The sequence below is a fragment of the Aegilops tauschii genome, chromosome 5 (assembly GCF_002575655.3).
Source record: "Aegilops tauschii subsp. strangulata cultivar AL8/78 chromosome 5, Aet v6.0, whole genome shotgun sequence".
Classification (NCBI taxonomy): Eukaryota; Viridiplantae; Streptophyta; class Magnoliopsida; order Poales; family Poaceae; genus Aegilops; species Aegilops tauschii.
This window is the reverse complement of record NC_053039.3, coordinates 286,151,882-286,166,182: the sequence shown is the minus strand read 5'-3', so window position 1 is coordinate 286,166,182 and position 14,301 is coordinate 286,151,882. Positions and strand designations below refer to the sequence as shown.

The following is a 14,301-nucleotide window of genomic DNA, read 5'->3' as shown; positions in this document are numbered from 1 at the left end:
GCGGTTAATGCATTACCCGCAAAAAAGATTGTATAATGCATTAGCTGGGTGTTTAGTAAAGATGCCTTCAATAAGGGCTTTGTTTCTAATGTGCCAAAGAGTCCAAGCTAAAGACGCGAAAATCAACCAAGCCATCTTGTGTGAAAGGCCCGCTAGCCTCCCACTTAGGGTGTTGAAGGATGCGAAAGACGCAGGTGCCCAACTGCACGTAGTAACGTCATGAACACAACCCCAAAGGAATTGTGCCAAGATACACTTAAAAAAATTGGTTTGCATCTTCGTCATCGCCACACAGAAGTACTAAGCCCTCCCTGGGCCATGACATTTCTGCACCTCCACACCCGAAGGTAATCTACCCCGCACAAGCTACCATAAAAAGATCTTGATTTTAGTGGGGATACGAGCTTTCCAAATGTCCATTGCCTGGAAAGGGGTTGCACCTTAATGGAGAGCATGATAGAGGGAGCTAGTGGAAAATTTTATGGACGGCTCAAGTTTCCACCTAAAGGAATCGGGCTGATCGGATGGGGTAGAATCCGTAAGCATCATAACCAGGTGGTCCCATTTCTGCAGCTCGGCCAGTCTAAAGGATCTGCAAAATTGTGGACACCACTGTCTGTTTTGCCAATCGGCGCAAACTAAGGATTTAGGGTGGCGGGCAATTGCAAATAAGTGAGGGAACACCGTAACGAGGGGGTTCAACCCTAGTCACACATCTAACCAAAAGACCGTGGATTTGCCATTTCCAAGAATGCGCACCGCCCCAATGCACAAAAGCTGTATAATCTTCAACACAAATTTCCAAAACTGGGACCCGTTCTGGCAGGTGGTCGTCGAGATCGGGGCATGTTACAGGTATTTGTGTTTGATGATGTCTAACCATAACGCGCCCTCGCCCGTTAAGATTTTCACTGCCCACTTGGCCCAAGCACCAATTCATGTGCTTGGTGTTAAGAATGCCGAGGCCCCCAACCACTTTGGGGGCACAGACGGTAGTAGAGATAGTAGAGAAAGGTAAACTGTCATTGATTTCAACGCATTGTTTTTTTTATTGATTACCACATGTGTCACGTGATGTTTTTATTGTGCTTTTCATAGTTAGCTACTGGATAGCACTACAGAGCACCTTCTGAATTGAGGATGGCTATAACAAAAATAACACTGGTGGTGAAAAAAATATAAATAACTAATCTAGATCATTGGAGATGGGAACTAAATATTGCTTTGTAAGTACTCCCTCTGTAAACTAATATAAGACATTTTAGATCACTATTTTAGTGATCTAAAAATTCTTATAGTTCGCAGAGGCAATATTTATTTGTAACTTGTCAATGAAAAATAGCTACCTCTCCCCAATATAATAAATTTGCACCAAACTTAGCGGATATTCAATTTAGCTCTGGGAATTTGTAGGCATGTCCCCGCAAAAAAAATTAATAGGCATCAAGGTGGGTGCCAATTGTTTTGTATTTCTAAACCATCGAACTTCGGGTTTTCTGGACGATATAAAATGGTTTGGTTTCACATGGAAGTTGTCTAAAGTGTGCTTGACAACTTTATGCTCCTGGAGCCAAAACGCCGTGCCCTAAAGTTAGATGTGTCTTGTGAGTTAGCTTGCTGGTGGAAATATCTGTACACGTAGATCCCTCAGCCTGGATTTGTACCACCCATCTTCAATCCTTAGTTTTTTCTATTTTCTCATCGTGAATATTGTTTCTATTTCTTCGACCGCTTTCAGAAATTAAGGATAACCAAGCTGCAGAATCAGCTATGACACGGCTTGTTCTGGTTTTGTCTAGATGTTTGATGGATGCATGCACAAAGACAAAGAACACCCTTAGCTGGCAAACGTTCGTTGCAAGGAGGTGGCATTTGTGAACAATTTCGCTGGCATTCTTTTTCTAACGGTAAGCCTACTGACACATTTATTTATATCATGGCAGAGTTACATCATGTAGTACAAGAGGTAATAAGAAATCAGGAGTAATATCCACTTCCACCCAAACATACCTAGTTTTGGAATCACAGCAAGTCCTAGCCAAGAAATGTGCTAGCCTATTCGCTTCCCTGCGGCAAAAACTGAACGATATTGATGGAACACCATGAGCCAAGTGAAAGCAATCAACAAGTAATGCTGAGTTAGGTCCTCAAATATTCATATTACCATTGCAAGCCTCCTTTAATTCCAAATTCAACTTTGGCTTTTGAGCATCGAATATCAAAGATCATTTGGAGCCCTCTTCTTAATACCAGTGTCTCAGCAGCTTGTACATTATGTGTGTTGTCAAACACTTCAGAGGCCCCTGCTATCAGAGCAACTTCAATGGGGCGACCCATTTCGTCTGCGGCCGTCCGTTTGGGTCGGTGCGGACACAAAAGGCGGCCCAACACGCCGACCCAAATGAACGTGTGTCCGTTTTTCGTCCACGGGCGACCCATTCCCGGCCCATTTTTGAGCCGGATTTGCGTCGGCGCGGACACGTGACGGACGCGCGCGCTCACCTACTCCTGTCCTCGGGCCCGCTGGTCTGTGGCACATTGGCCTCCCCTCTTACCCCCCGGCCAACAAGCAACCCTCGCCCGCCTCCTCCGTCGCCGACGCCGCCGCCCATTTTTGCCGGCGACTCTTCCAGCTGCCGCCGCCTCCACATCCGCCCAGCAACGCCGCCCTTCCCCTCCGTCGCCCTCCGCCGCCGTTTTGCCATCGGGGAGCAAACCGCTTCCCACCGCCGCTTCCCCCCACCGCACAGCCGCCGGCGACCAAGAAGCCGCCTCGCCGCCCCTGCCACATCCGACCGGCACGCTCGTCGGACGCCGTCACACTCGTCGGACGCCGGCAGACAGCTAGCTGGTCTGTGGGCACCGCGATTCCCCTCGCCGGCCGTCTCCTTCTTCAACGCCCGCAAGCTGTTTGACAGTTTGCCAAGGTACGAAATGGACTCCGCTGACGAGTTCTTTTTTCACAATTTCCTTTGCGACTCCGACGATTCATCGTCCGACAACGAGGAGGAGATATTGGCTGCCATGTTGGTCCATCACCACCTCAACAACCAGCGGTCGTTGTTCCGTGGCTCCATTCCGGGCCACCTTCCGACGTTGAATCGCAACCGAGAGAGCGGGCATTTCCTTCTCTGGAAGGACTACTTTGATACAACAAATCCGTTGTTCAAACATCACAAATTCCGCCGCCGTTTCCGTATGAGTAGGCATGTTTTCAACCGTATTAGAGAGGGAGTGGTCGGCTATGATGACTACTTCGAGTGCAAAGAGGATGCCGTCGGCAAGATTGGTTTCTCCTCTTATCAGAAATGCACTGCCGCCATCCGAATGCTTGCATACGGAGTGCCCGGTGATCTCATTGACGAGTACGTCCGTATGAGCGAGTCTACATGCCTAGAGTCCCTGTATAAGTTCTGCAAGGCTGTTATTGCTGTGTTTGGCCCTGAGTACTTGAGAGAGCCGACAGCTGAAGATACAGCCCGTTTGTTGGCAATGAATGCCAGCAGGGGCTTCCCGGGGATGCTTGGCAGCATAGACTGCATGCACTGGGAGTGGAAGAACTGCCCTTCTACTTGGCAAGGGCAGTATAAGGGACATGTCAGGGCTTGCACTATCATACTAGAGGCCGTGGCGTCTCAAGATCTCTGGATCTGGCACTCTTTCTTTGGCATGGCTGGATCACAGAATGATATCAACGTGCTTCAGTGCTCGCCGGTGTTTGCTAGGATTGCCGAAGGCAACAGCCCACCGATGAACTTTACTGTCAACGGCCACAACTACGACAAAGGGTACTATCTGGGTGACGGTATCTATTCTCAGTGGACCACTATTGTCAAGACAATACCCAACCCTGACGGAGAGAAAAGGAATAGATTTGCCAAGAGCAAGAGAGTGCTAGGAAGGATGTCGAGCGTGCCTTTGGTGTTTTGCAATCTCGATGGGGCATCGTTCGGTATCCTGCTAATACTTGGAGCACGCAGAAACTGTGGGAGGTGATGACTGCTTGTGTGATCATGCACAATATGATCGTAGAAGACGAGCGCCCGGAACGTCTGTACGATCAAGGCTTTCAGTTTCAGGGTGAGAATGTTGTGCCTGAGCATGGAGTAGCGGCAACATTTGAGCAGTTCACTCAATTTCATGAAGACATGCGTGATTGGGAAACTCACGTGCAACTGCAAAATGATTTAGTTGAGCATATGTGGGCTCATGTTGGCAACCAATAGATGTATCTTCTTTTATTCGTTTGCAAAACTATGTGAAACATTTTTATTTGTATTCGGCTTGTAAAATTATACTATTTATTTGGGCGGCTAGACTATTTGGCTTGTAACATTTTCATTTGATAATATGTTGAATGCAAATCAATGTAAAATTGAGCGGCCAGCCGGCCACGCCGGCACATATGGGTCGACGCGTTAGGCATGCTGTCGACCCATATAAAAAATAGGGTGGACGCCGGGCGGGCGGCCGACCCAAACGGACAAAAAGCGGACGAAATCGCTGTCCGTTTAGGTCGGCCCGTTGGAGTTGCTCTCACTTCTCTACTGTTACGCAAAATCGCTGCTACTGCACCCGTACCGTCGTCGGAGAAACACACATCCATGTTCATCTTATACATCCCCGGCTGTGGTTTTTGCCATGTCTTCTCCGGATACAGAACAGTTTGCCGCGGTGCATGATTAATAGTGATCACTTGTATGGCGAGAGCAGAACTCGTGGGCTGTTTGATCGGCTCTCCCTTCACAGCTTCCCGATGCTCCCACCAAATATACCAAGCAGTGGCAGTTTCTGTCAGAAAAGGCGATTTTTCGTTTGAAACTGCCACCGTTTGATCTCATTTCAGGACTAAACGGCCATAAAAAGGGGTTTCGTTGGTCACCCCTCTCCCAGCAAACGGTTGCCAGATAGAACTTCTGATGATAAAAGATGATCAAGTGAGAAGATAAAAAATCTCATCCCATTTGTCCTTGTGTGGGAAAAAAGAAAAGAAAAATCCACATGCTTCTCAAACCAATTTGGTAACCAACATGTGCGCCTTAATTTCAAACAAGCAGCGTGCAAGAGCCGTAGTTGAGGTGGCACGCGTTTTTACCCGAACCCTGGCTCACAGCAGAATACGTGTATACATTGGTGTCGCACGTTTTCATGATCTGGGGTCGGCTCATATTTTCTCTACCGGTTCACCGCCGGCACAAAAACGGCATGCATATATGCACGTGAGATCAAAGTTAATCACTAATCAGATCATCTTTGTCGCCTAACCGAACTTGTCCTAGCCTTTGGCTGTTTTCGATAACCTGCATGAATGAGATCCCATCGGGCCGATTTGCCGAATGCATGAGGAGCCGGGTCTTTGGATCCGCACCTACATCGTCCTCGCAGCCAATTTTAGGCTGCCCCTGGCTAGGCCATGCTGAATGGCCACAGCTATGACGCCCCAGCCCCGGACGTTGTCATGGAAAAGAGTCAATTTTTCGAAATATTTTTAGATCCAATTCAATTTTGTGCTGAAGTTTCAGAAAAGGGCCAACTCTATACATTTTCACCCTCGAGTGCTCAGTTACCGAATAAAAATAATAAAAGAGTGCTTAGTTACCAAGTTTTTATCTTTCTTAAGGATGGTCATAGTGGAGAGTAAATTTTATGCATATCGGCCTTTTTTTGGGACATGAATCGCGGAGATTGTGGGCGCAGGCGGTAAGAGAGGGTAGAGGATACTTTTTCTTCCAAAATTAGGTTTAACTGAGTCCTTGGACAAAACCACCGATTTCTGAGAGTACCTTTGGTAGCACAACCATGCTTTATTGCAACAATTATTATTATTGTTATTAAACCAAGAATGCTTAAAACAGCTACAACAGAAAATAAAAACAATCTAAAGTAAGAGCAGAAACCGGCACACAAGTTCTAAGTTAATCAATTACTTAATCTGACACAGCACTATGAAATACAGTACATAGCATTTTACATGCAGGCTCCATCTTTGGTGCCAGAGCTCCTTACGCGAGCTCCATAACGAGCGCAGATGCACCGCCACCGCCGTTGCAGACACCAGCAACTCCGATCTTGCCACTCTTCTCCCTAAGAACCTGTTGAGAAGAAAGAACCCCGTATTGCTTAGTTTAATTTTACAAGAACCATGAGAAACGGGCATTGAAGACACGATGACCTAATTAAGATGCTGACAACATCAGAACAAGTGAGGATAGAAGCACTGAAGACATGGTAAATGAAACCACGGAATATAACTTTCACATATACTTTTTAAGCCTCAATGTGGAACAATTGTACGGGTTACAGATTTAACTCCTTTCTGCATATATTTGGGACACAGAAAGGAGTCACAAAGATGGCCAAATAGTTGTAACAAAAATGTCTTACCCCTTATTTTGTGGTATTCTGCAGGCAAGATGTTAATTTTGCATATAAGATGCTTATTCCTATGATTACTACTTTTTTTTTGCGGGAACCTATGATTTACTACTCCCTCCGTTCCTAAATATAAGTCTTTGTAGAGATTTCACTATGAACTACATGCGGATGTATATAGATGTATTTTAAGTGTAGATTCATTCATTTTGCTCTGTATATAGTCCACCTAGTGGAATCTCTTACTTGATATCATTATTTACTCATGAAATAGCTTCTACTAGAAAATAGGATCCATGCTGAAAAACAGACTGACACGGATGATCAAAATGCAAAACAACACCTCAAGAAAGAACTTACACCAAGAAGGGTGACCAAAATGCGAGCACCACTGCACCCAAGTGGGTGTCCTAAAGATACAGCTCCTCCATGTACATTTATCTTTTCCTGCAAGCATAGCTGTTGTCAGCATGGAAGTTGTAACTATCATCTGCTGATCGGATTAATAAGTATTGCTGGTTCATAGCGAGTAGTCACAGTAACCAAGATTTAGTTCCTGGCAAGAATGTTCGACTTATTTTCAGGTGCAAACGTAATTTTGGTTGAAACAAGGAAGCACTTACTGAAGGAATTCCGAGAAGCTTTTGATTTGCAAGTGCAACAGCCTGTTTCCAGAAATAAAAATAAATACCATTTCAAATAATGTAATTAACTAATTACTAAGAAATAAAGAGAAATGATCAAGAGATACCGAAAAGGCTTCGTTGATTTCATAAAAATCAACACGGGAGGACTCTAGGCCAGCATTCGTGAGAGCCTTTGGTATGGCAAGTGCTGGGGTAGTGGTAAATAGTTCAGGAGCCTGCGTAACATGGGAATTGAAAAATATCATTAAGGGATTCAATTTTGGTAGCAAATAACTTTCACTGATTACAATTATATGCATTTTCCTATAATTGTACTCTACTACCAGCTAAGATTAAATAAAAGGTACTGTAGCTTACTTGGGCTGCATCGGCAAATCCCTTGATCCTTGCAAGGACATGCAATCCAAGTTCTTGAGCCTTCTTCCCACTCACCAATACTAATGCTGCAGCACCATCACTGTTCCACTCAAAAGAAACAGATGTTACTCAGTGCAGATGCATCACATTTTTCAGTGCATAAATAAACACACGACGAAGTTGGAGGGAGTACATAGAATGCCCATCAAAGACAGTCAGTGCAGGTACTTAGTTTCTAGCTTAGCGTTCCTTGATTGGCCTCTCTAGGAAGTTAATGTATATGACTATATGAGGATTCCTAATCTATCAACATGCATTGCATCGAGACACTACATTTGTATTTTCTTGAAAAGTTTAATACACAAAAGGAACCTCAACATTTTTTTCTTGAAAATGAACCAATTTCAGTTATAAATACAAAATAATATATATACCATCTTTTGGGCTGAAGTAAAAACATTCTGAGCAGCCCAAACATAAATGTTAAACATGAGTAGCACTTTGGAGACAAAGAGCAGTTGAATATGGCATTGCAGAAGACAACAATAACACAAATCAAATGAAATGCATAGTGTAGAACAAAGTATAAAATGTCAAAACAGAAAGAAAGAAGGAAAAGCACATCTTTCAGAATATCATGCAGTGGTTTGAAAACGATATGTGACAGAAGGACTTCAAAAGGCTTGTAAATAAAATAAATGACAAGCAGGTACCTTATACTAGAAGCATTTCCAGCAGTAACAGTACCAGCATTATCCTTGAATGCTGGTCGTAGCTTCTTCAGCTTGGCTGCGTCAAACTACGAGACACAATAGTTATATGATGAAGATGAGAGCCTAAACATTTATTTACAAGATACAAATAAATGCAAACTACATACTTTCCTTCTTGCAGTTAACTATATGATGAAGATAAACCATTGACATGTTTACCAACAACAAAATACGTACTGATTATTAGTACTTTTTTAGCCTAGTGCGTGAAAGCACTGCATTAGGACCAGATACATGCTGCCCTAAATAATCTGCTTGTTTATATTGAGATATAGCTACTGTTAACTAAGTGACATGGGGTGTAGGCGTGTAGCTTATTTGTGCCATCTTATTAGAAAATTTACCTTGTCTAGGCTCTCATCTTTGTCAACAAGCACTGCAGGTTTCCCTCTACCAACAGGAACTTCAATCTGGATGATAGGACATAGAACATTAGGGAAACAAATAAAGGAACAGTTTCTTACTTTGCCAAAGAAACAGAAAAATCACCGGAACAATCTCCCATGCAAAAGCACCACTGTCACGAGCAGCAATTCCACGCTCATTACTTTGAATAGCATATGCATCCTACATAAAGAATATATAAATCTCAGATGTCATGAATAATAAATATATGGATTGCAGTTTAAGAAGAACAAAACAGCGAATCTTAGAAGATTTTGGAGGCATCCGACAGGTTTAACGCTGGTATATCAAATTCACCAACGACAACAATAAACCACAAAAGGGAGTACCCAATACCGAAATCTCCAACAGATTCTGGGGAACGGAATTTCTAGGCAGCACTTCCGTTGCCTTTCTTTTTGCAAGGAGGCTGATTCAACCCCAGACTCCAGGAAACAAGTGGAGATAATCTATGATGCACAAGGCCCACCCTTCTTAGATTTTTTTTGTAAGTAATTGCAAAGTGATTTAAGGTGCAAAGCATATTGTTCTGCACTGAAGACCAGCCTATAAGATAATATAAAAGTAATATCTACATGTCTCAAGCAAGCATACAAACAAAATCTGTGAAATCATGTTCGAAGCAAGCAACGAAAGGCTCATTTACTCAACCTACCCGAACTAGTAGTGTAAACTAATAGTGCATAATATACACTGGCAGTAATGCAGAATTGCAGCTATTGCTTCAAAGCATACATGATAATGTATGAGATGAAGAAAAAAGATATAAAACAAGAAACTGCATGAAAATGGTGATAATGGCAGTGATCAGTTCACACTGGAAAGACTGATTGTATGCGCGCTTCTGTATTTGTATTAATATTCACTACTACTGAATCTCCATACATAACAACTAAGACAATGTGTGCCCTTTTGGCGCTAGACAAATATAAGAATTGTAACTACATCAGAATATGGTTATTGCAATTTGTGGCAAGTTACCTGGTCTTCCCTCGTCAGGGCATGATTGTCAGCACAAAGCTCAGCGCACACTCCCATAGCATAATCACCGTATACATCCCAAAGGCCATCCTTAAGCATGCCATCAACGAGGCTGTCATGTCCGAAACGAGATCCTTTTCTGCATTTGATTGCACAAATCAGTAAGTCGGCACCAAGACGTAAACAGACATACATTAACAGTGAAGTTTTAAATCCATGTTAACCAAGATCCAAGAACATAATATAGTGTAAACATGTTAACAAATAATGAATGAATGAATGAGCAACACAAGAGTACTGAAAGGCAATCTAAATTCTAAAGTTAAGGTCTGACACACAAAATTTCGAACAGATATTTTGGCATTGTATTCTTCCTAGTATGCTTAGTGTATGCAAGAAAATGATCGTACTTCATTTATGCACTACACAAAAGTAGAACCAGAAGAACACTTGCTGACCTAGCTTCAGCAATGTATTTCGGAGCATTCGACATGCTTTCCATCCCACCTGCCACAACAATGTCATTGATTCCCAGTTGAATTGATTGCGCAGCAAACATGGTCGCTGTATAGAAAGGAAAGGAAACGGATCATGGTCAGAAAAAATAAGTCCCCTTCAGGAAACTGAGTACAGAGATTACAAGCATGCTCACAAGAATTCAGACCTTTCATGCCAGATGCGCAAACTTTGTTGACTGTGGTGCAAACAACCGTATTTGGTATCCCTGCACCTAAAGCAGCTTGTCTTGCAGGAGCTTGCCCCAAGTTAGCACTCAAGACATTGCCAAAGAAGACCTCCTGCACAAGGGATGGATCGACATTTGCCCTTCTCAGAGCAGCTGATCACCCCAGTAATTATGTTAGTACTAGGATGTTACCAAACCGAACAAAGTATACCATCTGGGGTAAACAGACAGAAAGTATTGGTATCACCTTCAATTGCTATAGAGCCAAGTTTCGTAGCAGGCAAGGAAGACAAGCCACCAAGGAAACTACCCATAGGGGTGCGTGCAACCCCAACAACACATACATCTGTCAGTAGTAAAGGAAAAGTTACTAACTGTAGCATACTGCAAAACCATCTAGCAGGCTCCCCTGCAAATGCTAACTACACAGAGCATAATTATACTCTGAACTTCTGAAGGCATGACTAAACAATGAAAATCAGGGAAGCCATCTGGTAAATGCCAGATTTCTCTTTATCTGATGCTCCTTCAATTTCAATATTTATTGATTTGTACAAGTTTGCGAAAGGCACCAAACAAAATACAAGAATCTGTTGTCTGACATGATGCCACGCTGGTAGTGAGTCAATTGTTTCCTTCTTCTTGTGGTTGGAATCAATTGTTTCCAGTGGTGATGCAACAAAAAAACAAAAGATAAGCAAGCTGATCTAGAAGAGGAAAAGGGAAAGTAGCCTATAGCCAATGATGGACATTATCACCATGATGTTGCCAAGCCTATCAACTAGTAGTATGTTATACTGGCAACCGCGCAACATAATTCAAATATGTCAAAGGATCGAGAAAGAAAACAAAAAACCAATGTCACTGGCAAGAATAAATAGGAATTAAAACAAAAGACTGCCAATTGGTGCCTATCAACACGTTAGATCAATGTTTCGCTGAACTGAGTCAAAGCCAGGATCCTTTCGACTCAGATCGCTTATGCAGCAGTTACAAAAAAAAAGGAGTCTGAACTCTGAATTGCTAACAGCGAGCAGCTCATTGCCAGTGGTAATGCAACAAAAAACAAAAGATAACCAGGCTGATCTAGAGGAGGAGGAAAAGGGAAATTAGCCTATAGTCAATGATGGACATTATCACCATGGTGTTGCTAAGCATATCAACTAGTACTCCTGTATGTTATACTGGCAACCGCACAGCATAATTCAAATATGCCAGGGATCGAGAAAGAAAACAAAAACCAATATCACTGGCAAGTACGAATAAGGATTAAAACAAAAGACTGACTGCCAATTGGTGCCTATCAACACGTTAGATCAATGTTTCGCTGAACCGAGTCAAGGCCACAATCCTTTCGATGCAGATCGCTTATGTAGTAGTTACAGAGAAACTGAGTCTGAACTCTGAACTACTGACAGTGAGCAGCTCATTGCCTTGGAAAAAGCTCGGATGAAACAATACCTCTGGCGTCTGAACTCATGGCCGCTCCAAAGTCCAGCTGCGACCTGCAAAATCAGAACAAGCAACCCAGCGTCAGCCACCTCACACGCAAGCGCGCCACGGAATCGAGCGAAGAGCCGTCGCATCGCACGCGATCCCTCGGCAACGGGGGTGGATGGGGGGAGGATTCAATTCGATGATTCTGCAAGGAGGCAGGGGGGAAGAGAGAGCGTGCCTCGATCTGGTGGCGGCGGAGTGCACGAGGAGGAGTCGAGATCGGGGAGAGGGAACAAGACACTGAAACAGAGAACGGAGGTGGACTGGAGTGCTCGACTGCCCCGCTTTCGCTGTTATATTGGGCTCCTCGGACCGTTGATGGTTGGGCGTTGTTTAGATGGCATCTCGACCATCCGCAGTCGACATCGCCATGGCTGTAAGGAAGAGAAGGATGAGTTTTTCTTTTTCTTTTTTGGAAGGGTGGGGGTTAATTTGGTTAGTAGTACAAGTTTAATGGCGGTGGAACAAAAATAAGAGTCTCGTAATTAAAAGATGGAAGGTAGTAATGAGCTCATATTCCCGTACAATCTGATTTCCCTGATTTGGGGGGATTTTTTCAAGACTTAAACGGATTAATAGGAGGGTGCATGCAGCGGTCAGCCTTGCAGGTTAAGATAATTGTTTTGACCTCGTGGTCAACATTTAACGTGATCTGACCAGGTTTCAAAGTTTGCTCAGATTTAAACCTTTTTGCTACCGCCAAATACCCCGAAGGAGTAGGATTAATGGGCTACCGCACTGATCGGCGGTCGTAGACCCCAGCTATGTCATTTGGTCATGTCTGCGAAACTGGCCGACGCAAATAGGTTTTTTTTCCCTTAGCTAGGGTTTCGTCTTCTCCCGGGGCGATTGTTTCGCCGCCGTCGAGTTTTTCTTCCCTCTCCCGATCGTGTCGCTAGATCGTCTCGGGCTGAACTCGGGGTGTTCCCTGGGGACACCGCCCGGCCTGGACGCCCCTTTGCCACGAGAAGGAAGTTTTTAGGGCTCCTTGCAACACCCGTTCGATCTACCTCGGGTTAGGGTTCCAGTGATGGCAGCGGATGGCTCGTCGGCGGCAAGGGCTTCTGGCGCAGATCCCGCTGCAGAGCTACAGAAGATGATGGAGGAGCTAGGGCTCCGTGAGGAAGATTTGGATGATATCGTCATGACGAGAAAGAGGCACCGCCGGATGCAGCGAGATGGATGGCCGTCGTTCGGGTGCACATAGACAAGCCGTATAGCCAATTTTGGTTCTTCAAGAACATGCGTGCGGCGTGGATCTTGAGCATCACTGCAAATTCCGTCCCCTAGAAGACAATCTTTACACAGTGCAATTTTTTTGTCTTGGGGATTGGGAGATGGTTATGCAGGATGGCCCATGGAACTTTTGAGGAAACGCTGTCATCCTCAAGCCTTATGATGGTGTTACCCGGCTTTCAATGGTAGCACTGGACACACTGGATATATGGGCGCAAATCCATGATGTTCCTGACAAGTATGCTCACCTCGTGGAAGCCATGGTAGGAAAGATTGGAGAGGTCTTGTACGCAGAAAATATATCCCAGGATTTTGCCGGTAACTTCTACCGAGTTTGGGTGAGAATTAATATTATCAAGCCTCTAAAGAATGCAGTAAGTATGATCAGAGACGGAAAGCGCCAGATCTACAGGGTGAGGTACGAGAAACTCCCAGATTGGTGTGCTGTATGTGGGCATCTTGGCCATATTTTCAAGGAGCATGGTGAGGGTATTCATGCACTAGCAGCTCTTGTTTTCAAGGACCTCCGCGCTTCATGGGCCATGCGTACGGGTGCGGGGCCTGGGGGAGGCCGCGGCCACAGGAGGAAGAAGAGGAGGCCGTGGAGGCCGTTCCAATGCTAGAGATGACATGCAACGTGGCTCTGCTATGAATACTAAATCTGCGGATGGGGATGACCAAACTGCTAATACAGTCATAGATATTGAGATGCAGGAGTCAAACCAGAAAAGGCTGGACAAAGATGATGGGCGGGCGCCTGAGTCAATGCTACTAGCGGGAGTTGTAGAACCAGTAGTTGATGGGGGGCCAGTGGGGGTGGGGTACTGGCACTGCCGCCACCACAGACGCCATTGAGCCCGCCCCAAAAAAAGGACCCGAAGCAGCCCAAGATATCCCTCGCAGGAGAGAAGAGTACCCAAGACAAGGTAAACAACAATAAAGGAGGCAAACACCCAGATGCATCATCGGTGGGCTCCCCGGCGGAGCACCGCTGGGCACAATGAGTCTCTTAAGCTGGAATTATCATGGTGTGCAAAGCTGCGACAATCCGAGAACTTCGCGAGTTAGCGAGGAAGTTTGCCGCTACTCTACTTTGTATTGTTGAAACTCAACTGGATAGAGCGAGAGTAGAATGTTTAGCTAGTACTATTGGTTTTTATATAACGCTTTTGCTGTCAGTAGTCAAGGTCGCAGTGGCGGCCTAGGAATTTTCTGGAACAATTCAATAAAGCTTGAGATTCTAGGGTACTCAGTGTATCACATAGACTGTGAGATTGTTGAATCTGGTCAGGACCCTTGGAGGGCCACTGTTTTCTATGGCAAATCACAAACCAATCGTCGACACCAA

General features: G+C 44.5%; 1 protein-coding gene and 1 pseudogene across 1 annotated transcript; one reads left to right on the top strand and one right to left on the bottom strand.

Annotated features, from left to right (window-relative positions):
• Positions 1–2,934: 2,934 nt before the first annotated feature.
• Positions 2,935–4,226, top strand: LOC141022774 (uncharacterized; annotated as a pseudogene).
• Positions 4,227–5,784: 1,558 nt separating this feature from the next.
• On the bottom strand, positions 5,785–12,138 carry LOC109773894 (acetyl-CoA acetyltransferase 2). Its single transcript, XM_020332625.3, has 14 exons — positions 11,896–12,138; positions 11,682–11,725; positions 10,468–10,566; positions 10,200–10,373; positions 9,994–10,099; positions 9,536–9,674; positions 8,639–8,716; positions 8,494–8,559; positions 8,090–8,175; positions 7,377–7,476; positions 7,124–7,234; positions 6,996–7,037; positions 6,733–6,819; positions 5,785–6,092 (listed from the first exon to the last, which is right to left on the bottom strand). Exons 2-14 carry the CDS (start codon positions 11,698–11,700, stop codon positions 6,003–6,005), a joined length of 1,197 nt encoding a protein of 398 aa, XP_020188214.1. The 5' UTR covers positions 11,701–11,725; positions 11,896–12,138; the 3' UTR covers positions 5,785–6,002.
• Positions 12,139–14,301: the final 2,163 nt, after the last annotated feature.

Bases quoted from the DNA above. Each gene is read 5' to 3' on its own strand.
- LOC109773894 (XM_020332625.3), bottom strand. The intron at 7,038-7,123 runs GTATCTCTTGAT...TTCTGGAAACAG, and splicing joins AAATCAACGAAGCCTTTTCG to GCTGTTGCACTTGCAAATCA. The intron at 6,093-6,732 runs GTAAGTTCTTTC...TCTTCTCAACAG, and splicing joins TTTTGGTCACCCTTCTTGGT to GTTCTTAGGGAGAAGAGTGG.